Consider the following 25,011-nt stretch of genomic DNA (forward strand, 5'->3'; position numbering starts at 1 on the left):
TAGGCGGGGCTTGCCTCCTGGGAGACGCTGTGGCAGCGTTATTTGCCCTGCAACAGGGTCGGTGAGAAAATTGCTCATTCTACCTTCAAGACTGCTTGGTGAGCGGTCGTTTCTATTTTTCCCAGTCTTTTCTCCTTCTCCGGTATTCCGTCATCTTTAACCAAGGTAAGTCATTGTTTTTGTGAGCTAAAAGCAACATTTCAATAGGGTTTCAGTAGTTTTTTACTCAAATTGTGTAACAATAATTCTATTTTAGAATCGACTAGACTTATCGGACGGTTCTTGCTATCTGGTACATTGTAATGGATGATATTGCGCAGTTCTAACAGTGTAGAACATCAATTGAATAAGCATGAATGGATTCGTGTGATGGATGGATCGACAAGGCGACGACGAACGATCGGGATGGACGGATGAAAGGATCGGGACGATTAGGACGATTGGTATGGAATGTTGGAATAATTGATTTTCTTTGATAAATATAATTAACACTTATTTTTGACATGGAGAAAAATAAAATTTAAATATATTGATAAATTGATTATGTTGACATTAAATTAAAGAACAAGCGTCGAATTTTCCAGGTCCGTTTTTCAGAAACGAGCATTTCCGCCGTTTTCTTGCTACCAGGTTTTTCATCGGGTTGGGTTTTTCTGCCCTGTTCGTTTTTTTGTGGCAGAGTGACACAAACTTCATAATAACCTTACACAAGTTCACGGGTGCCAATGATACATTGCAAATTCTTCTATATCGTCTCATGAAGGCGACTTATAATACTCAAAATATACATAGAAGAAACCATTTTATTTTGGTGCATGAGTCACAATTAAATGAATTAGAACTATTTTGATAGTTCTCAGTTATGTTAACTGTTTTTGGTACATTTAGAAATATGTTTGCCGGAAGATGTCTGATTCTTTCTTTCGGGACGGCTGGGAAATGGATTTCTTCATTCTAACAATACGTATACTTTTTTACGGCATCAAGACTTGAAGAATAAAATTCTCATCTTTGCCCGATAGTAACTTTAGCAATAAATACGATGATCAGCCGTTTTTTATTATAGCTCTAATAGTTTTATATTTTTTTAGGGAAATAACCTGTCAAAGACACGGACACGGTTTTATAAGTACATGGAGCGCAATAAGTATGGTAACACGTTTGCAGCCTTATAACTTCACATGTGGAAAGAGTTATCACATCAATTTGTACAAGTTTTGTTCTTTATAAAATACTGACCACGTTAACGTTTGGAATTTTCAAAATTTCCCCATCCTCATCGCTGCAGGCCTTCCGAACTTTTGAGATCAGTATCTTGATGGTACTAAATATTCAAAGGTTCTTACTAGGCGCCAGTGTCGACACTAAAAAGTTTTATATGCTACAAAACAATCAAAAACGCTTCTTCACTTTCTCAACTTTGAATTTGACATAAAAATCACATCTGAAAATTATTGGCGTGCGTGGGAGGTGCGTTTGTGTGGGAGGCGCATCGTGCCAAAACACCGTTTTGGTGAAAGAGTTTGTCAGATTGCCGAGGTGATCAAAATCGCACCTTATTGGGAAATATTAAAAATTTTAGGTGACATTGAAGAAAATTTATTCAGCTATCAGTATTCGATAGAAAAATGTACGTATGTCGTGGCATTTTTTAATCTTATCGCCTTTTGTGAGACTCTATGGCAGCGTTATTTACCCTGCATCAGAGATAGTAAGAATTTCGCTTATTTTGACTTTCAAGACTGCTTCGTGAGCGGTCGTTTCTATTATCCTCTGTTTTCATTTTTCCCGGTATTTCGTCATTCATTTTCTGATGCATTGGTGTCACGAGCTTTTATATCCGAGGAAAATCATTGTTTTTGTGAGGTAAAGATTACATTTCAATAGGGTATTATTATTTTTGTTCAATCAGTGTATCAATTATGATATTTACAGTTGTGAGTTTTCAGGTTGGATCACGATTGCTCTTAATGGAACAAGCAAAACATTTTGCACTTTTAAATTTCAAGAAATAACCAGCATCGTTCAAAAACGCTTTGTTCAAATTGTTTTTTCTTTCCTCCTAATTGACTCGGCTGACATGCATCTCAAAGGGAAACTTTTTTCTCACCACCAGCACTATCACCATGATCATCATCAAGAAATTGAAGCATCGATACCTCTCTCACTCTCTCGCCGTACAAGAAAGGTGCAGTTTAATCATTTTTGATCGTGTGCGCTAGTGAATGTAAGGAGGGCACTGATACCCGTAAGTTATTTATTATCAGCTGAAAATAAATATTAAATAAGTTCAGGCGAAGTGGTCAGCTCTAAGGCTAGGGTGTTCAAGGCTGGATATAATTGAGAAGGAAATGGGAAGAATTTGTTGCCCGGATTAATGCATATAAGGTGTTGCAATTATTTTATAACTACCTCAATTCCTGTTTGTTTCGATGAATTAGTTACTGTTTTTTCAAATACGATGAATTAAATAACAAGCAACGATTTAAGCAGGAAAACTCAAGTTCTACTAATTTCAATCAGATTATTTTTAGAGCATTTATCCTTGGCTCCAGCTTTTCGGATTTTTTTAGTTTGACAATAAAAACATTCACGTTTTTTTCAAAGAGCTTTCAAAATGTTTTTCTTGTTCTAATTATGCTGGGAAGATTTATATTTCAAATATTGTAGGGGTTCAAAAACACGACAGTACTTTTGATTTTTCAAAAATCAACAAAAATCATCACTTTTTGACTTAAAATAAAAAAAATTCCAATATTCAGACGGCGCGAAGACATCTCGTGTCAAAAGAACACTTCCTCAACAAGGTGAAGATTGAGGCTGCACTGGAACGTTTCAACAGAGATGAAGTCGTGTATTATCAAGGAGGACAGAGAGTACTATGTGAACTAACAGTCACAGAAAACAGGTATTGATGTTGATTTCAGTGAAAGTTGTTAAATGTTTTTTCAGACCGTGTCGACTCCTGATCGGGCGGAACAAGCGGTCACTTCTCAACTACATGCAATTGGAGTTAGAAACCGGCATTTCCGACGAACAATTGGTGCTCACTGACATGGCGGGTGCCGAATTTCCGATCAGCAATTTGACAATAATTATTATCCCGTAAGTTAAAAAAATGTTTATTTAGCAATCACATTTCCATTCTTTCAGACTAACTAAAGCGTACAATGATGGAAATGAAAGATAACGAGTGTATTTGGCGGAAATAAAGATGGTGGATACAAAAAACAAGATACTCCCCGCCAAAATGGTAGGCATTCTCATCATCTCATGGCTTCTTAATAGCTTCCAATTCACAATCGCTGAAAACAAGAGACGGCAAGACACTGTTGAAAAATTTTAATACGAAATTCGATCACTGAAGCGCAAATCCATTGGGAGAATCACGCAGATCTATCTCAAGAGCTTCATCTGCAGTATCTTCAACTGCAAGTCCTGCCAAAAAGAAGATCAAGGACATGACTAAAGAGGAGAAGAAAGAGTACGACCGAATCAATCGTCAGAAAAATCGAGTTAGAGATAGGCAATCCCGAACAGCTTTGACATCACCTGCTGCATCATCAGAAACCATCTCCGCTGAAGGTTAGTTTATTTTCTTTTTATGAAAATTGCTTATAGTTTTTTATGAGCAAATTTCGAAAAAATGCTACAGTTTTATTTAGTACCTTTTTCACATTAAATTTTTTAAAAAATCATTGATAATACTATAAAAATATAAAAATGTAGTTTACCAAATTTTTATGCAATCTTATGCAACCTTTTTCTGCAACTATTACAATGTTGTTGAATTTGATAATCAAAAAAAAATTCGAAATTAACTTAAAAAAAGAAACAAATTCAGATATTCAAAAAGCGATGGAAATCGAAGATAATGAAGGGTTCAAAACTCCTGTCAGCACTCCGAAACGACGATACTCCACGACAAAAAAAATGACTCCGAAGCCACTTCCAGAGAAACAAAGAAACTGTCGAATTCGCATTGGATTTCTTGACCTCTTCTCTGTCGAAACAGAAGCAATTGTTGTTCCAAGCTATGCAGATGCAAATATTGTTGTAGACGAAATGGTGGAAAAGTTTCCAGAGTTCAAAGCTGTTCTCGCGTCGAAGGACAACTTTTTTGTGAAGGAATGCACAGATAGAATCGTTGAAAATTTTGATGCGGTTTCATGCAAATGGAAGAAAGATCCCCGAACAACAATCCATGTTGCACCACCATGTCTCGAGATGAAAAGTGTGTTTTCCGTTGTGACTGAAGCCCATCTCCGAGGGTCCTACCTCACCTCATTAGTGCGATGTGACGAGTCTGGAGCGAAAAGTATTGCTTTTCCGATTGGCGGGTGCCGGGTTTCCGATCAGCAAGTTGACAATAATTATTATCCCGTAAGTTAAAAAATGTTTATTTAGCAATTACATTTCCATTCTTTCAGACTAACTAAAGCGTACAATAATGGAAATGAAAGATAACGAGTGTATTTGGGGGAAATAAAGATGGTGGATACAAAAAACAAGACCGTGAGTCAAAAAATCTAAGAATAACGGCACGTAAGGAGATGCACACCGGACAAAACGCTTTCCGTGGGACTAGGTTCACCTTCTTTAACAACTTCTTCAATTTGTGTTTTGTCATTTTTGAGAATGAACGTTATCTAGTGCACTTTCGATAATAAAATGAAGTAATTTTTCAAATTATGTTGTATGCGATTTCGTTCAGTTTTATTCTATAGTGGTAATTAAAGGCTCAAAACGACTTTTGGGCGAATGTAGTAACATCGTACCAAGAAGAAGTTATCCTCCAGTATTAAGAAGCAAAAATAATTGAATTGTTAAATTTTAAAAATGTACCTGTATCTATACAGTGCGCCCAACTTCTATAGCGCCCCCCTATTTTTTCTCATTTCACCACCTTCTGACATTTTTTACAAAAAACTGCTAATGCCATTTGATTCCAAATGTCGAAAAACCCCCTGTCCAAAATTTTCATCAAAAAATTCAATAGACTGAGGAGACTAGGTCAAAAAGTCTCTAAAACGACCGCCCAACTTCTATAGCGCCCCCTCGAATTTTTGATTTTTCTAATAAAATCCCCTTTTTTTGGCTTTTTCTAAGAACAACTTATTCATGACTTAAGTTCAAACTGATCCAGACATCTTGCAAATCAATTTTCAAAAGAAATTTATCCGTGGAAATTCGTAGGATCTCTAAAATTGTCCTGAAACGCCTAATTTTATGTTAGAGGGCGCTGCGCGGCGCCCAATACTTGAATCAGCACCAGAATCAACTAAGATGATCTACAACATCTATTTCATCGGTCTGAAAATTTTTTAAAGGTTTGCAACTCTTATTTTTATTATACTACTAGTACGAGATAGCACTACTGGCCTTCGCGCATTCACCATCCTCTAGAAATCAAAAAACACAACAGATTTTATTAACTTAGATAAAGTTAAATATTTCGTAGGACCTCCATTCTTGGCGATGACCTCAAAGATTCGATTAGGCATCGAATTGACCAGATTTTTCATCTCTGTAGCTGATATGGCGTTCCATGAATCCTCAATTCCGACTTTAAGAGCAGCAACATTCGGATACTGTTTTCCATTAGCGTACACGAGTCTCACGAGGGAAGCCCACATATTTTCGATCGGATTGAGGTCCGGTGAACAAGCTGGCCATTTAAGGAGTTTAATTTTCTTGCTGCTGAGAAAGGCACGAGTTGAATTGGCTGAATGAATACTGGCGTTGTCCTGTTGGAACTGCCAGTTTTTTTTCGACGGGTGTCTCAAAAACTTCACTGAATCCTTTTCCAAGACTTGCTGATAATCTACAGCAGTCATTTTATGACTTGTAAATTGGATGGGGAGCTTCTTCTTTTCCGAAAAAGCGGCCCAAACCATCACCGATCCACCACCGAAATTTCTTTTTGAAAAAACCATTGGATCTTTTCTCAAATCTCTCCAGTAAAATCTGTTTCCGTCCGGCCCATCCAAATTGAATTTCTTCTCATCGGAAAACACAATCTGCAAAGTAAATATGTTGTTTTTTTTTAATTGGATCCATACCTTTGTCCATGCGGTGCCCATATTTTCCTTTGCAAAATCTAAACGTTTGAGCATGTGATCGGGCGTCATTGATGGAGCCTTTTTCATTTTCTGTCGCACGATGGAAGGATTTTGACTGAGCATATTCAGGACTGTTTGTTTAGAAACATTAAGATTCAATTCCTTGCGAATATCATTGGCAGATTTGAAAGAGTTCGATGCAGCCTTCACAATGTTGCGTTCCTCACGACTCGATAAAACTTTGCATCTGGGAGCTCTTTTGGTTTGACCATAAGAAAGTGGACTATTGAGGTAGTTGTAGACACATTTACGAGAGCGATTGATTTGGCGAGCCATTTCATTTGTAGAAATATTAAGATTCGCCATCACATCTAGCTTGGATCGTTCATCTCTTGTTAGCTGGGGTCCTCGTGGCATTTCGAACAAAATTGATAATAAACACTACGTTTTCTTGAGCATTCGTATGCCACAAAATGACACGTCGACGTGAAAAAAATTTCAGACCGATGAAATAGATGTTGTAGATCATCTTAGTTGATTCTGGTGCTGATTCAAGTATTGGGCGCCGCGCAGCGCCCTCTAACATAAAATTAGGCGTTTCAGGACAATTTTAGACATCCTACGAATTTCCACGGATAAATTTCTTTTGAAAGTTGATTTGCAAGATGTCTGGATCAGTTTGAACTTAAGTCATGAATAAGTTGTTCTGAGAAAAAGCCAGAAAAAGGGGATTTTATTAGAAAAAATCAAAAATTCGAGGGGGCGCTATAGAAGTTGGGCGGTCGTTTTAGAGACTTTTTGACCTAGTCTCCTCAGTCTATTGAATTTTTTGATGAAAATTATGGACAGGGGGTTTTTCGACATTTGGAATCGAATGGCATTAGCAGTTTTTTGTAAAAAATGTCAGAAGGTGGTGAAATGAGAAAAAATAGGGGGGCGCTATAGAAGTTGGGCGCACTGTATTATCAGTTTATGAAAATGCCTACTTTCTGGAGCAAAAAAAAAAGCAGCAGTAGAGTAAATATGCGGCGCACAGAGGTTTAGGTGTCTTGGCTACAAGATACTCCCCCGCCAAAATGGTAGGCATTCTCAAAATCTCATGGCTTCTTAATAGCTTCCAACTCACAATCGCTGAAAACAAGAGATGGTAAGACACCGTTGAAAAATTTTAATACGAAATTCGATCACTGAAGCGCAAATTTAATCTATACGTTTGAAATACTCTAAACCGTCAGTAGTATTTTAAACTAAAGATTGGTGCTTTCGAAACTTCTTACATTCATTTATCGTTTTCTAACATTCACAGCTTTTGTTTTGTTTGACCAGTTCCATCATCTGTTGCGCTGTGCAGTCGTCGGGCTCACCGTTGTTTTTGCGACATTGCAGAGAAGAGACGATCTGAACACTCTAATGGAACAATAGGCGGAGCTTGCCTCCCGGGAAAACAACTCTGGCAGCGTTTCTTCCCCGCATGAATGTTAGTAAGCGGTTTACACACTCTGGCCTTCTCGACTGCTTGGAGAGCGGTCGTCTCTTTTTTTGCTTTATTTTTCTTAATTCTTCAAATTCTGTAAATTGTTCTATATCTTTTCTCACTGATTTGGATTTAATACAAGATGAGTCTTAGGTTTTACCAGGTAAATATAATATTTCAATAGAAATTTTAGTACTTTTAATAGTAAAATCGTATATATTTGGTACTTTGTATATTATGCCTTTTGAAAACAAATAAAATTTTCATTCGTTTGTAAATTTTTAAAAATTATATTCTAAATAGTCATATAAACCGTTTGTATGAAATTCAAATAAATCATGAATATGTGTACGGCTGGTAAAAACAACACTTCATTTTTCAGCAAACTCGCAAGATTGTATGGCCATGTAGGCAAAACGGATTTGCAAGGCCTTACATAGGATGTTTTTCAACAGAGTCACGTAGAGAGAGTTTTGCATTTTTTCAACGTTAACTCTTGGGTAAGTTTGTAATGTAACAAAACAGAAAGCGTGTAGTTTACTTTCAGCCAATTATAAAGCTCAGATTATTTTTTTTGCAAACAAAAACATCTGCAATCACATTTGAACATGTGAACAGTCTTTGAATCTGAATAAGTTAATTTTTCAGGATGCTAAGAGGATCATCATGCAAAGAGAAAAACATCAAATTTGGTATTATTGAATTATCGAATCGAATAAAATGTCGAATTATCGGATAGAAAACATGTTGAAGTCGAACATGGAACAGTATGGAGATGACGACAGGGTGGTAAATCTCTTATCAATCTTTTCCAATTATCAGGCAATAAAGACAAAAAATCGAAATGACGAATGAAAATAATTTATAATTAGATAGTAGTTGTCTTTCCACTCTTTGTTCCTCTACTTAGGATTTCAATCGTCATATTTGGCTCCTCGACTTCCTTGACGACATATGGCCCCGTGAATTGCAGTGAGAGCTTGTCGCACTTTCCCTTTTGTAGGAGTACTTTATCTTCTAACTCAAACCTTACATCCTTGATATTTTCCGACTTCTCATGAGCCAACCTCCGTCATTTTTTTTCTATCAGACTCCACCGTAATACAGTTTTCCCTTCTATCATTCTCGAATTCCCCGAATTCCCCGAATTTTCATATTGCTTTTACTAATTTTACTTTTCATTACTGTCTTAATAAATTATATTAATCAAAGTCGTTTGACGTGTTTATTGCGGAAGATACCCATGTTCCTTCAGCTCCGTACCAATCTTTCCAATATGTACGGATTCATCTGAACCACGAAGGAGAGGAAGAAGTTCCTGTTCAATGACAAAAGATGCCAGGGATGCTTTCAGAAGCCGTGTCGGCCTAAGCTACATGTTACTATTGCGAGTATGGAAAACATCGTACTCTTTAAATTTATCATTGGATCCTTGGACTTTTTTGTTTCGCAGAGGCTGGCGGAGTTTACAAGCGTACGACGTGATTCAAATTTTACTTAAAGCTTTATAAATAAGAAATAGACATTTCAAATGCTAAATGCAAAAAGAATTAGCAAAAAAGCTCCCGGCCTGCGGGAAGAATTTCAACTTAATTCCGGACTTCCGAATAAAACCTATGTCGTTTAAAAGAAGTCCTTCCCCCTACAAAAAAATTAGCGGCAGGCGAGCACTTTGAACTGGAAAAAAGTTGCTCTGAAAATTTTTCAGTGCATTTTTACAACTTTGAGTTCCGTAGAATGGCTTCAAATGTGATTTTTTATACAGATTTTTGATGATTTCTAGGATGCTAAGGGGCCGGCAAACACTCAGAATTTTTTTTGGAATTTTTGGAAATTTTTTGAATAAGTAACAAAATTTTTCAGTTAAAAATTTTTTAAAATTTTTTAAAGACAAACTATTTGAGTTATTTAAAGCCAAAAAATAGGTGTTTCAACGGCATGAAAAAAATTTAAAATTAATTAAAATTTTTTTAGAACTGAAAATACCAATATTTGAAAAAAGAAAATGGCCATGAGCGGTTGAACCCAAGACTTGAAAATAATAATCAATCTCGTTAACCATCTCGGATTATTGCTTATTTCCATTTGGGTGTGACCTCTGCAGATATAATTTGTTGTAGTTTCTCTATCAGTCTTGTATCCCTACGAATTAATAAAACATAGGCCTTTTACCAACTATAGTGTTGTTGTCTGATAGTTTTGCACTGATTTTTTGCCAAACCAGCAATACATTGTGAAAACTTTAGAAAATACATTTATTACGTCCTGAGAAGTCAGTTCTAAGCTTTCCCGGTCGATGCACAATGTAAATGGTCGCTCAGGATCAATTGGAACTTTTCATCACATATCGAAAAAATACTGCAATTCAGATGTATACTGGTGAACACGGAATAAAAAATAAACAAGAGTAGTATAAGACTGGTGAACCTGGTGCAGCCCAGCAGCCCTCCGTTGCCCTACTTTTTTCAAAATTTTAAAAACATCATTTTTAAAAGAAAAAAGAAAACTTTAACTAGATTTTACTCATTTTTCAAAATCTCAAAAAGTAACCATTTTTACCTATATCAACTTTTTCAAAATTCTAAAACATAAAAATACCCCCCCTACTTTTCACCACCCCAAAAAATTATTTTATCATATACAAGCCAACTGATAAGACTCTTAACCAAGCCCAAGAAGTTCTTATCAGTTTCAATCATAGTCAAGTGGTAGTGTGACTGTCTTGAAAACGAAACATAAAAGTTCGACTCCACACAAAAGGAGCTGAGAGATCTCATTACCTCTTAAAGCGTGGATCAAAGCAGCTAAAGAGATCTCATTACCTCTTAAAAATATGCAAAAAAAAATGAAAAAAAAAAAAAAAAAAAAAAAATCGAGAAAAAAAAAAAATGGAAAAATTCTCGAGAAAAAATCTTGATGGAAGAAACTCAGTGTGACGACAGAACAAGATGACACATCATTCTCTTATCAAACTACCCAATCTGAATGCAGCTGTGTTTGACCAACACCTTTCTTATCAATTAATTTAATATTATTTCGTTTTAATTAAATGATATAATTATTTATTTAAGTTAAAGATTAGTTTAATTAGATGATCCGTTTGAGTGGACTGAAAGTTTTTCAAATTCAGCTGATGGATCATCAGATGTTGGAGTAGTAAACTCCGGAGTGACAGCAGGTTGAGGAGTTGCGATTGCGGAGGGTTGGACAATGCTGAAAATGTTCAAGTTTGATTATGATAGAAGAATAAAAAAAAAACAAACATACACATTTTGCTTTTCCAACGCTCGAGACTTTTTGCCAATGACGTCGGCTTCATTGTCCAAGCGATTGTCATTTTCAATTAATTTTCGCTTTCTTATATTAAGGTTGGCACCTTCGCGTCTCATTTTTATTGCAATTTCATTATCATAGGCCTCACGACGAGCATTCATTCGTGCGACCTCGTTTTTGATGTCTTCATCCAGAACCCTGAGTTTTTCTATAAGTGCATCCCTCTTAGATATCATTTTCTTAATACGATCCGCCTCATTTTGTCGTTTATTGACTTCCACCTGCTGACGTATTGTAAGGTTTTCGGGATCAGCCACGTGGAGGGGGTACTCGTATTTCAACTCCACATCAGACATTTCCTATAACATAGATAATTAATTAAATGAAAAATCTAAGAAAAGCTTAAAAAACATATGAAATCAAAAAGTTCTAAAATTCAAAATCAGTGAACACAGTTGATACAAAATGCACAAAATGTTTCCTTATCAGACATCTGCCACCTAAATAGATTTGAAATGTAAATAGACAGTGGAATTGAAGACTGTGAGATGATTAATGTCAAAGTCTTATCAGTAGCTCAACCCACAAATGACGTTTATGATAAAAGTTTTTGCATAGTGCGTTGAAGTTTGCAACATTTCTTTTCAGACATTTTGTCGCCTTTAAATGAACATATACTGCCTAGGCTGCAAAGAGCAAACAGTCACATATAACATCATAAAAGTTCAAACAACAAATAATAGAATAATGATTAAAGGAAAATGTAATAAGTGTAATAAAAATAAATGTCAAATATCTTCAAATGTGAAAACAGGAGGAACTTTAAAACCACCCAAAAATTCTAAAATTATACTTGAAGAAACTTTTTATAATCCTGAAACTGGATTTTGTGGTATTAACGAATTACAACGTAAAACTAAAAAACCAATTAAAGAAGTTAAACAATTTTTAAATGAGCAAGATGTGTATACTCTTCATAAGCCAGCTCGTAAAAATTTTGAAAGTGAAAGAGTATACATTCATAGTATCGATGAACAATGGCAATCAGATCTTGTTGAAATGATCCCTTATGCAGATGAAAATAATGATTTTAGATATCTTCTCACAGTAATTGATTGTTTTAGTAAGTATGCATGGGTCATTCCATTAAAAACAAAAACTGGAAAAGAAACCGCAAATGCTATAGAGTCTATTTTTAAAGTAAGAAAACCTCAAAAAATGCAAACTGATAATGGAAAAGAATATTATAATTCAGAGATGAAAAAGTTATTTAAAAGTTTTAACATCAATCATTTTTCAACATATTCTGAAAAGAAAGCCTCTATCATAGAAAGATTTAATAGAACTCTAAAAGAGAAAATGTGGAAAATGTTTACACATCAAGGTAATCATAAATGGGTAGATATACTAGATAAGCTTGTTTCCGGATATAATAATCATTATCATCGTAGTATAAAAATGACTCCTATCGAAGCTTCTAAAAAAGATAATTCAAATCAAGTTCATGAGAATCTTTTCCCTGAAGAAGTGAATTCTTCTAATATAGAAAAGAATTTAGAATTTGTTGAAGATAATTATCAATCTAATAGTAAATTTAAAATAGATGATACAGTAAGAATAACAAAGTATAAAGCTATTTTTGCTAAAGGATATTTACCTAACTGGAGTACAGAAATGTTTAAAATTACAAAAATACATCCAGGTAAAGTAATAACGTATTCTATAAAAGATTTAGCAGATGAAGAAATCTTAGGAAAGTTTTATGAAGAAGAACTTACACTATATAACAATGTGAAAGAAGAATTTAAAATTGAAGAAATATTAAAACGTAGAACTAGGAAAGGAATAAAAGAAATTTTTGTAAAATGGTATGGATATCCTGATAAATTTAATTCATGGATTCCAGCAAACTAAACACTAATAACTTTAATTCTATTATCTTTTATTTCTACAACATTTTCACTCATTACCAAACAATAACATTTTGTGCTTGAAGCAATACTTTTAGAAAACATTGCTTTTATAGTAACATCAGGTCTAGATTGAATTATTCTATCATTTTGTTTTGAAACATCAAAAACTAATAACGGATAATAGTAATAGTATACATCTTCTTCCATGAAAATATAATCTTTAGTGGATTCATAATAACTGTTTCTAAATTCTTTAGCAAAATTATATTGTTGAACTGCATTAAATTTATCAAAATCAAATTTCAAACATTCATGAGGATATCTTTCTGAATTTAATTCAACATATATTCCTTCTAATCCACAATTATCAAACTTTCCAGCATTCAAATAATTATTATCTCTAGCACATTGAAATGCTACAACAATATATTTTATTTTATCATATTTAGTACCCAACTTCCATGTGAATTCTCTATTCCCATTAGGAATGTTATAACTTTCAAACTGTCTAGAAATAAAAGGCATTTGAATAAGTTTATTACTTTCAAAAATATTTAATAATTTATTTTGCATTTCAAGACATGGAATAATCTTTGGAATGATCCATTGAAGTTTATTGATAACCATCTTTGCTGTGAATCTCTGTGGATCTGAAGATATGATACTATTTTTGTTTTCCGGTGATCTGTAAAGAGAAAGATTATGTTTTCTTCCATATATAATTTTATTATAACATTCAACAAATCCAAATATATGAGTTAAAGGAATACAGAAAGTAATATTACCTTTTCTATTCTTTGTATATTTATTTATTTTATATGTCATGATATCCTTTGTTTCCAAAATCCATCCAAATGTATTTTGTTTATTCATGGTGCTACTATAAGTTAAAAGTCCTTTCATTAGACTTGCTCTTCCAGGATCCATAATACTTTCTACTGGCATTCCATCCATATTATAAGTTGCTCTATCAAATAAAAACATTGCAGCATTATTTGTTAAAGACACTTCATCAGTTTCTGCTAATGCAGTATCATCCAATTTAGAAATTTGTACTTCCATATAGATATAAGATTTATGTAAAAGTAAGTATTGATCACATGTTTCTATAACAAAATTTATTTCTCCATGTTGATTTAGACTTGATCCTGAAGATGGAAAAATGCTTATTAAATTCTCTTTTTGAATTGATGTATCACTAACAATAGGATTATCAACCATAAGAATCTTATCAACGGCCTCAATCATATTTATAATTTATTAAGAAATTTTTTAAACATTAATTTTTTAAAGTAATAAATGCAAATATATTCTAGAACTTTAACACTATTTCTCTTATTATCTTATTTTCAAGAAAGTATAAGTAAAGCTATTATTTGTACTGAAAATTCTCCTGTTCAATATTTTAAACTTCCTAAACTTCATACGTGTAATTATCATAGAATTCTTAACAGTAAATCAGAAATAGTACAATATGAAGTCTTTAAACCTAATATAATAGAATATATTTCAGAAGCTAAAGTATGTAAAAAGTTAGTTAGTGAAGTATCAATGTATACAGATTTCTCAGGATATGAGCATCTAGTTGAAAAAGAATTGAATACATATCCTATTACTCTTGCTGAATGTAGAGAGATGATTAATAATAAGAAATGTGGATATGGTACACATACAAAATTATCTTCAAAAACTTGGAGTACTAATAATAAAATTACAGTAGATTATCCTAATAGATTTACTAGTTTATTCACACCTAAAAGATTTTACAAAGAAAATTGTATTGTTATTGAAACTAAAGTTTATTCTCACTTCAATCAAACAAAACCAACTAATGTTTTAACTGATATGAATAATTGCAAATACCAAGATGGATTTTGTGAAATTAAGAAAAATGAAATTATTACTTGGGATATTAACAATGATCAAAAATGTCAATATATTTCAATTGGAATTCTTGAAGGAATATACAATAATAATCTTTGGATTAATAACAAAAATCAAATAGCATTAAGTTTCCCAATTAGAAAAACAATAAGAGATTGTGATTTAGATCTTATGATTAGTGATGAAGGTTTTGCAGTAAGAGTAATTAAGAATCATAATCGCTTTCCAAAACAAATACCTGTCGCAATTTCTACCCGAGAAGAGTTACAACAACAAAGACATAAGCAGCAATTAGAAGAATATGAGAAAAGAAAAGAAATTTTAAGAAGAGAAGAAGAAATAAAACAACAAAATCAAGAGAGAGAAAAACAAATCAATGAGGATTTTGAAAAGAGAAATCAAGAAAAACTAAAAAGAGAAGAAGAAATAAAACAACAAAATCAAGAGAGAGAAAAACAAATCAATGATGATTTTGAAAAGAGAAAACTAGAGAAACTACAAAGAGAAAAACTTTTTGAAAAAAATAAACAAGCAAAACTACAAAGAGAAAAAGCTCATCAAGAATCAGAAAGAAGAAAACTTGAAAAATTAAAAAGAGAAAATAATACTCCTACAAATAGAACTAAAAGAGAAATCTTTCAACCATTACCACTACCTGATTATGATGAATATTTGAAAATCAAACAAGATTGTGACAATTTTCCAACACCATCAGCTTTCAAAAATAGTAGAGAAGGCTGTGATTCTTTGAAAAGTTATACTGAATTTATAAATACTATTGCTAACTATGAGAAAGAACTAAACAACAATACTGAAGGATGGCAACCATTACCATTCCCGGGTTATGAAGAATATTTAAATATAAAAGAAGATTGTGATAACTTACCATCTCATGAAGAATATAAAACAATTAGAGAAGCTTGTGATGTATTCCCAAATTATACAGAATTCATAAATAGAGTTGCTAATTATGAAATGTTGGAAATTGGAAAAACTAGAATAAAGAGAGAACTATACTCAGACTTTCAAGCAGCAGGAGAATTTCAATATCTAGAAAATCAATCAAATAATTTATTAAGACATACAACAGAAGTTATGTGTGATATCTTCAATGAACAAAATGAGATTCTTGAAACTCTTATTAGAGGTAATCCTAGAAGATATATTCAAAAACAATTAAATTTGACAGCAATAAAAGTTAGATTAATAGATGATGGAATTGTTCAAGTAACATTCTGTAAAGAAATTGATGAAGAAGATATAGACTTTATTGACATTACTCATTTTGATGGATATAAGTTAAGTTTAGCTCTTACACTAGGACAAATTCCAATTAAGATTAAAAGTCTTGGAAATAAAATATGGTATTACAAAAATGATTATTCAGGAGGTGTTATATCAAGCAAACCAGAACTTCATCCTATGATTGATTATAGAAGTAATATAACTAACATGAAAAGTTTTAAAGAATTCAATTTAAAGTTTTTAGATGATAAAGTAGTATTTCATGAACATATTTTATTAGATTTAAAAACAAATATTGAAGAAGAACTTATTGAAGAAATGAGAGAAAAGTCTGATATTTCTATTGAAGTTCATGCAAATAATCAAGACTCTACAATGCCTCATGAAATCTTAGATGATGTAGAAGGATTCTTTGGAAAATGGTGGCTTAGAATTTGGAGAGTTGTTGTGTCTCTTGCTGTTGCTTTAGTTTATATATTTTTAGCTAGATCACTATGGATGATTCTTTCACCAAAAACATTTATAGATAGGAAAAATAGAAAAAGAAAAAGAGAATATGAGACAGTAGAATTAAGAGAAATGATACATCGACCATCTATTCATTCTTTAACTGTTGATTAAATTTTTAATTAAATAAATAAATAATGAGATTCTTCAATACTGATGATCAAACTAACACTTCTAGTTATGTAATTATTACCCCTAAAAAAGAAGATAAAATAGAGTTAGTAGATAATATAAAAACTGATAATACAACATCAAGTACAGAATCTAACATAAAAACTTCTAGTATTAAAGAATCAAATATAGAAACTTCTAGTTTAAAAGTATCTAAGAAAATAGAAGGATCTGGAAATAAAATAAATAAGAAATCTAAAAAATCTGATGATAAAAAGATATCAAAAGCTAATAATAATTTCTTAAAAGTTCTTAAAAGTGGATCAGGTTTTAAGAGAATTTAGATGATATGTAACTCAATTTCAATATCACATTTATTTGATTCTATAAGATTATTTGAATCATCTACAAGTCTCAAAGTTATGGTATTACACGTATTAACTATTTTATGATATATCAAATTTATAGGTTCATATTTTACTTTTTTATTATTTGAATAGAATTTACAAATTATATTACTTTGTTTTTCATTCATAAAAGAATCACAAATAAGACTACAAGATAGATAAACAAAGATATTTTTACTCATATCTATAGTCCCATCAACTTTTACAACTGCAATAGATGTAGCATTAAAGTTTTGATTAAAGTTAAATTGTGTATTATTTGACTCAAGATTAAGGAATAAGTGAGCCATTTAATGAATAAAATTTTTTATTAACATATTGATTAAATTAATTGTATTAAATCATGCTGCAAAAATCTGACTTCACTGATTATTCTGTTAAAAATTATTACTCAAATAGAAACAATAATTCATTACTTCCTAATTCAATAAGAGCATGTATTATAGGAAAGTCTGGATGTGGTAAAACTAATTTATTAATGAATTTACTTTTGGATAAATTCCAAGGAGATGATTATTTAGATTATGATAATTTATATATATTTTCTACAACACTCTTTCAACCATGTTATCAAGCTCTTATAAATGGTTTTGAGAATGGTTTAAGTAAGAGAGACATTAGACACTGCTTTCAGACACAAAATTTTATGGTTGATAAGAAAGATAAATCAAATATATTAGTCACTACATCAGAAAATTGTGAAGACATTCCTGATCCAAGTTCAATAGATCCCAATAAAAAGACTTTAATAATTTTTGATGATTTGATGTTAGAAAAACAAAATAAGATAGAACAATATTACACTAGAGGGAGACATAATAATATTGATTGTTTTTATATTTCTCAAAACTATATAAAACTTCCTAAAAATACTATAAGAGAGAATGCTAATTTCTTTATAGTCTTCACTCAAGATAAATTAAATCTGGATTATATTTATAGAGATCATTGTGGAGAAATAGATAAGTCAAAATTTAATGAAATGGTTACATCTATTTGGAAAGTTAAATATTCATTTTTAACTATTGACAAAACTAGTGATATAGATGATGGTAAGTTCAGGAGGTTCTTAAAGTACTTTATTATTTTTTAAGTATATAAATGAATTTTTCACATGTTACAATAGCTTTACTAATTTTATTAACTGTATGTAGTTTTCTCATTTTATTCAATATAGAAAATAATGTTATCAATTATTCTATAGTTTTATTCATAGATAGTATAGTTATATTTATTATTGTAACATGTTTACAAAAATCACATGAATCTACAAATGATAAATTAATAAAAGGTCTTTTAAATAATTTTAGTGATTATACAAAATATGTAAAAGAAGTTGTTAATACAAATTTTTGATAATTTCAATATTCTTTTTATTTATAATAGATTCAATCTTATTTATTTCATCATTCTTTCTAGCATTTCTAGCAATATTAAGTTTATTTAATTTTTCTTGATATAATTTAGAATCAGCTGAAGATGATTTGTTAATAGTTTCTTGTAAAGCTCGGTTCTTTTCTTTTTCAAATTCTAGTTCAGATTCAAGCTCCACAATTCTTGCAAGAAGACTTTTATATGATTCAGATAATCTATTGACAACATCTTCTAAGGAAATATTTTGAAGTGAAATTGTTTCTAGTTTATCTACTAAACATTTTAATGAAGATAAAAGAATATTATCTTCTTCCGAATGATCTATTATTTGTTTCATTAACAAATTTATCATCGATTGAATCTCTTTTGCCTTTTTACAAGCAACACTATTACCATGTTTTTTTAATGATTCTGATATAAATGAGAAAATCTCAGAATCAGATTGGATAGTATTCATAGAAGATAAAACTAAATATTGTATTTGTTTACTTATTTCTGATTTAGCAGATGTTATAGTTTGAATGTTATTATTCTTTCTAGTTGTACTCATATTTATTAAAAGAGAAAATTAAGATAGACCATAAATATTTCTAAAAAAGTTATCTTGTTCTGTTCTGTTTTCTTTGACCCCATCTCTCCAATTGTTATATTGTAGTTTTCATTCCCTTTCTTTTTATTAAATTTATTGTATCAACTTTCATTCTTAAAATGAATCTATCTGGGGGATTACAATGCTTTAATAATTTTTCATCTTGTTCTAAACAATAAACATCACATTTGACTTTTATATTGGAGATGTTTGATTTATTTTTATTTAACAATCTAAATAATCTATCTTTCGCTATTAACTTACACCAATCTCCATTCAAGTAAAATTCTCCAGTATCACAAATTTTCTTAACATTTAGATGCTCTAAATTTAAATTTGCAATTGAAGATAAAATACATGATGAATCATTTTTACTAGGGTGTTGATACATATATAATTTACAACTCATTTAATGCTGCATATTTTCATTCCCGTATTCCCGTATTCCCGTATTCCCGTATTCCCGTTTTATAAAAATCACTTTTTATAAAGATGTTTAGGTAATAAGAGATTTATCTTTTTAGAATTATCATTTTCTTTATGATTCATATTTTTAAGTATAATGGTAGAATCATTTTTATCTTTGTATATGATAGTAATTTCTTTGATAATATCATCATTAGTAACATTATTACTGACGTCAATCTCTTTATATTTTCCTGTAATTTTATTAAATTCTTCTTTTTCTATTTGTTTAATAGTATCAAAATTAAGACTAATGTCTTTACTTTCTTGTTTAATTGCATCTAAATTAATAATAGAATTAACTTTATTTTGCGTTTTAAGAGTAACATATTTACTAATATCCATCTCTTTTGCTAGCTTCCTAAAACCATCATATAGAGTTTGAGTAGAAAAATTATGTTTTTTAACCCAATTTCTTTTATCAATTTTTAGAGGGGATCCCTCTTGTTCACTAATATATAGCCTAGCTAGGGAAAGTTTTTGTGACATATATTTAGTTAAAAATAATGATATGTAATGAAATATGCACAAGTATGCATACAATACGAAATGTATCTTTTGTATGAAATGTATGAATGGACTTTAAAAGTGATAAATGTACTATAAATTTACATACCAATATTAAGATAAATAACACCTAAATCCTTCTTTTTGATCTTCTTTTGTCTAACTAATTCATCTAAAATAGCATTGATTTTATTGTACTCTCCTTTGTTACCTGCTTGAAATGAACTCACAGATAGCTTTAAAGAGTCAATAAGAGAATTAATATTTGATGGAATGAATGATATTGAACTTCCTTGTGTTGTATTAGTTGCATTATTTGTAGTAGTAGTCTTTGTAACAAAATAATTAACTTTAATAAATTTCCATTTTTCACTAGAATCAGAATTATATTTTTTAGTTGTTTTATCAAAACCATTGTATAATGCATTAGAACATACTAGAATTTTTTGATAGTTTGATGTATCATCTTTTTGAATCTTATTTACATTAGGTGATTTCTTGATTAGTAACTCCATTAATCCCTCTGTTGCATCATATTCATCACTATCAATTTTAATAATATTTTGATTAAATGATACATCTTTATTACCAATTGTATATTTTTTATCTTCTTTATTATATCTAATAGAATACCCAGCATTACTTTTATCAGAATTGTCTTGAAGATAACTCACAATTAAATTACTCACTACTAAGTTTTGAGGGGGATTAGGTAGTATTACTGATGGCTTTTTAATTAAACTTGGTTTGTTTATTGATGGTGTTTTAGGTGGTTCTATAGATCTTTGTAGAGGAGAAGGTTTGAAATTATTAAGAGTTTCAACTATCTTATGCTTCTCATCTATTATTTCTTCTTGTAGTTTTTTATTAGATTCTAAGATAGGTTTAAACACATCTATTCTATGATCTTCTATATTTTCCAAGTCAGTACGCTCTTGTGAGTTTTTGAATTTATGCTCTCTTCTATTCTTCAAGAAACTTTGAACAATTTTATTTCGATTTTTAGGGTCATAAATTTCTACCACCGAGTGCATTTATTATGAAAAAATAATAAGAAACTATAAATTTTTCACTAAAACATAGAAATAATATTAAATTTTCATTATCGAAAAAGTTCTTTTAGTAAATGGAGCGCCTCGAAACCCTATCAAGAGACGAGCTAAGAAAAGAAGTGTCCAAGTTGAAAGTGTTAACATGTCAACAGATGAGATCACTCAAAAAATCGGAATTATTAGAAGTTTTAAAGAAAAACTATAATAATATAAAGAATGAACAAAAACCAGTTGTTCAAAATAAAAGAAATTAAGAAAGAGATTCATCAACGAGAACTGAAAGGATCTGGATGGTCCTTTAACAAAATTAAAAATATGAAGATTACACAAAATATTTTCAAACAATTTAATGCGGGAAATTATATTCCACTTCCAGAATGGATTGCTAATAAGAAGGCATGTATCAGCATCAAAAATAATGATTATAAGTGCCTAATGTGGTGCATTCTTGCTCATCTGTTCCCCGTAGTTCAGAACGCAGAAAGAGTGAGCCATTATAAAAAATATGAAAACGAGCTCAACTTTAAAAATATTGGTTTTCCTGTTGCAGTTAGCGACATCCCCAAGGTAGAAAAATTAAATAATATAGCAATCAATGTTTTTAGTTATGAAGGTATGACAATTATTCCAATTCATATATCAAAAAACATGTTTAATGTTCCAGAAAATAGAATTGTTGATTTATTCTTGATTATGAATGTTGTCGACTCACACTACTGTTTAGTTAAAAATATTAAATTTTTATTAGGTAAAGGTATTAGTTCTCATGCCGGGGCAAAATATATTTTTCGATACTGTTTTAATTCATTCTGGTCCAAAACTAAATATGAAAACCATCTTGAATTATGTAGTAAAAATAAAGCTGTAGAATATAAAAAACCAAATTATGATTATATTGAATTTAAAAACTTTAAAAAATCTCAAAAAATTCCATTTACAATTTATTCAGATTTTGAATCTATAATTGAAAAGTATGACACTGCTGATTGTAGTCATAATGATTCTTGGACTCAAAATAAAGCTAAACATATTGCTTCTGCATTTTGTGCCATTGTTATAGATTATGATGGAAAAATAAAGGATGTTAAAAAATATAGAGGTGAAAATGCAGGAAAGAAATTTAATGATTATATTATTGAAAAATGTGATGAGTTGATAAATATTCCAGAAAAAGAATTTAAAGAAAATAATGTTAAAGTTGCCGATCATGATCATTTCACCGGTAAATTTAGAGGAGCTCTTTGTAATAATTGTAATCTAGCAAATAGAAAGGCAGGATTCATCCCTGTATTCTTTCATAATTTGAAGGGTTATGACTCTCATCTAATCTTGAGTTCATTGAATAATGAAATTATTGAAAATTCTAATATAACTGTGATACCAAACAATACCGAGAAATATATTAGTTTTTCCTATAGAAAAAAGAAAAATGATGAAACCGGTCAAACATATGAAATAAGATTTTTAGATAGTTTTTCATTTATGTCATCATCATTAGATATGTTGAGTAAGAATCTAGTTGATGATCAATTTAATATAACTAAGCAATTCTATAATGATGAGGATGAGTTCCAAATGATGAAGCGGAAAGGAATTTATCCATATGAATATATGAATAGCTTCAAGCGATATGATGAAACTGAGTTACCTACTAAAGATAAATTTTATGACGAATTAAATAATAAGCATTGTAGTGAAGACGATTATGAATATGCTAAGTTAGTTTATAAAAAGATGAACTGCAAAAATATTGGTGACTATACTGATATTTATATGCTTAACGACGTACTTATTCTTTGTGATATATTCGAGACTTTTCGTAAAACATGTATTGAATATTATAATTTGGACCCCTGTTGGTATTTTACTGCCCCCGGGCTATCGTGGGATGCGATGTTATGCAATACGGGGGTCAACTTACAAACAATCCCCAATTATGACATGTACTTATTTTTGGAAAAGGGGATTCGTGGTGGAGTGGTAAACGCAATTAAGCGTTATGCAAAGAGTAATAATAAGTATTTAAAAACTATAATAAAGATAAAAGTAATACATATCTAATGTATCTGGATGCCAACAACCTTTATGGTTGGGCTATGATTCAGAAACTTCCATATGATAATATAAAATTTGAAATGAATAAAAATGAATTTGAAGATTTTAGAGATATATTGAAAAACTTAGAAGATCAAAAAACTGAAGTTCAAAATAGTGAAGTTCAAAATAAAGATAAAGAGGTGAATGAAATTAATAATAAAATAATACAACATTTAAAGAAAATTATAAATGCTAAAGAATTAGGGGAATTTACTCTACCTATGTTGAATGAATGTATTAAAGAAGTAATTAGTAATGATAATGAAAATAAAACTATAGAGTATCAGAATTTTGATGAAAGAGAATTGAGAAAATATATTGAAAATTTGAATGAAATTGGTAAAGGATGTATTCTTGAAGTAGATTTAGAATATCCAAAAGATATTCATGATTTACATAATGATTTTCCATTCTATCCTCAGAATACTAAAGTTAATAATCAAAAAACTTGTAAATTGATGAATACTTTATTTGATAAGGAAAAATATGTGATTCATTATAAAGCTTTAATTAAAGCTCTTGATCATGGATTAAAATTAAAGAAAGTATATAGAATCTTAACATTTGATGAAAGTAATTGGATGAAAGGATATATAATGTTAAATACAGATCTTAGAAAACAAGCGAAAAATGATTTTGAGAAGGATTTTTTCAAATTGATGAATAACTCTGTATTTGGTAAAACTATGGAAAATGTACGGAATAGAGTGGATATTAGATTGGTTACCGATGAAGATAAAGCACGGAAAGTTATTAGAAAGCCTAACTTTAAGAATAGCACTATTATAGTAGATAATCTATTAAGTGTTGAAATGAGTAAAATCTCTATAGTTTTTGATAAGCCGATATATGTTGCTCTTAGCATATTAGATCTTAGTAAAACTATCATGTATGAATTTCACTATGATGTGATGAAAAAACATTTTGGAAATAAAATTGATTTATGCTATCAAGATACAGACTCATTTATCTATGAGGTGAAGACTGATGATATTTATGAAGATATGGGTAATATGAAAGAGCATTTTGACTTCAGTGATTATCCTAAGAATCACCCGTTATATGATGAAAGTAATAAGAAAAAATCGGCAAATTCAAGGATGAGCTTAATTCTAAAATTATGGATGAAGGAAAAGTCTAAAGGTCTGAAGAAGAATGTTACTAATACATTAACTATAGAAGACTTCAAGCGCTGTCTATTCCAGAATGAAATTATAAGAAAGACACAATATATGATCCGAGCAAAGAAGCATAAAATATATACCATTAAACAAAATAAGGTCGCTTTGAATGAGGATGATATGGATGAATTCAAAAGATATATTTGTGATAATAAATATAATACATTGGCTCATGGACATTATAAATTAAATGAAAAATCATAATTCATCTTGATTATCTTCATTTTAATAGTCAAATCTAGTCCTAAAATCAATCATCAAAAAATCATTTAAATTCTTTGGAATATCATATTTCTATAAGTCAATCAGTATAGCCCTTAAAATCATTCATTAACAGCTGTATAAATTCTTTGAAAAAATTTCAATATGCAATCAATTAATATACTCTTAAAATTCAAATTATTGATACTCTTTAAATCTATCTTAAATTTTTAAATTAATGCTAATATGGAATCTTTAAAATTATATTTTTCCAATAATTTTAATAATAATAGACAATAATATCCACAATGATGGGTATTAAACTTTTGTATTTGAAAAGTGGAAATTGTTATTTCATTTGAAGTATTAGATTTCAAATATTTTATAATTTCTCTAGGTGGGTCTAATCCAAATGAATCAAAATAATATAATTGGTTTTTATAAATTTTATAGCATACCCAATGAGTTCCATTATTTTGCAAAATATCTAGATTTATAATTCCTATTTCCTCTATTTGACGTTTTTCTGGTAATTGATCAATCATATATACACCTCGAAAGTTTTTAAAATTTAAGTATTTTACTAAATTACTGATATCTGCGTTTGTGAGTGGTTGTAAATCTTTGTGTAATTCAGTCATTTAAATAAAACGAAATAATTGAAAAGAA

The 25,011-nt window shown here is 30.4% G+C and overlaps 1 protein-coding gene, 5 non-coding genes and 1 pseudogene across 7 annotated transcripts; 2 read left to right on the forward strand and 5 right to left on the reverse strand.

Moving 5' to 3' along the window:
- The first annotated feature begins 1,762 nt into the window (after nt 1-1,762).
- Nucleotides 1,763-4,467, forward strand: T25G12.1 (annotated as a pseudogene). Its single transcript has 8 exons — nt 1,763-1,866; nt 1,950-2,248; nt 2,295-2,388; nt 2,763-2,908; nt 2,953-3,105; nt 3,154-3,585; nt 3,845-4,383; nt 4,431-4,467. Coding segments are annotated over exons 1-8 (1,804 nt in total).
- Nucleotides 4,468-10,584: 6,117 nt separating this feature from the next.
- On the reverse strand, nt 10,585-11,172 carry Y40C7B.4 (uncharacterized protein). Its single transcript, NM_078397.3, has 2 exons — nt 10,804-11,172; nt 10,585-10,749 (listed from the first exon to the last, which is right to left on the reverse strand). The coding sequence occupies exons 1-2, from the start codon at nt 11,163-11,165 to the stop codon at nt 10,620-10,622; spliced, it is 492 nt and encodes a 163-aa protein (NP_510798.1). The 5' UTR covers nt 11,166-11,172; the 3' UTR covers nt 10,585-10,619.
- A 1,841-nt stretch (nt 11,173-13,013) lies between these two features.
- Y40C7B.10 lies at nt 13,014-13,186 on the forward strand. The gene has a single exon (NR_072944.1). It is a non-coding gene; the product is annotated as an Unclassified non-coding RNA Y40C7B.10 (non-coding RNA).
- A 2,294-nt stretch (nt 13,187-15,480) lies between these two features.
- Nucleotides 15,481-15,626, reverse strand: Y40C7B.9. The gene has a single exon (NR_072945.1). It is a non-coding gene; the product is annotated as an Unclassified non-coding RNA Y40C7B.9 (non-coding RNA).
- Nucleotides 15,627-15,891: 265 nt separating this feature from the next.
- On the reverse strand, nt 15,892-16,041 carry Y40C7B.8. The gene has a single exon (NR_072946.1). It is a non-coding gene; the product is annotated as an Unclassified non-coding RNA Y40C7B.8 (non-coding RNA).
- Nucleotides 16,042-16,139: 98 nt separating this feature from the next.
- Nucleotides 16,140-16,429, reverse strand: Y40C7B.7. Its single transcript, NR_072947.1, has one exon. It is a non-coding gene; the product is annotated as an Unclassified non-coding RNA Y40C7B.7 (non-coding RNA).
- A 2,731-nt stretch (nt 16,430-19,160) lies between these two features.
- On the reverse strand, nt 19,161-19,181 carry 21ur-12879. Its single transcript, NR_072948.1, has one exon.
- Nucleotides 19,182-25,011: the final 5,830 nt, after the last annotated feature.

Source organism: Caenorhabditis elegans, chromosome X, assembly GCF_000002985.6.
Source record: "Caenorhabditis elegans chromosome X".
Lineage (NCBI taxonomy): Eukaryota > Metazoa > Nematoda > Chromadorea > Rhabditida > Rhabditidae > Caenorhabditis > Caenorhabditis elegans.

Excerpts from the sequence above, each read along its gene's own strand:
- Y40C7B.4 (NM_078397.3), bottom strand. The coding sequence starts at position 11,165 with ATGTCTGATGTGGAGTTGAAATACGAGTACCCCCTCCACGTGGCTGAT. Across the intron at positions 10,750-10,803 it reads GCGTTGGAAAAGCAAAATGT|CATTGTCCAACCCTCCGCAA; the intron begins GTATGTTTGTTT and ends GAACATTTTCAG.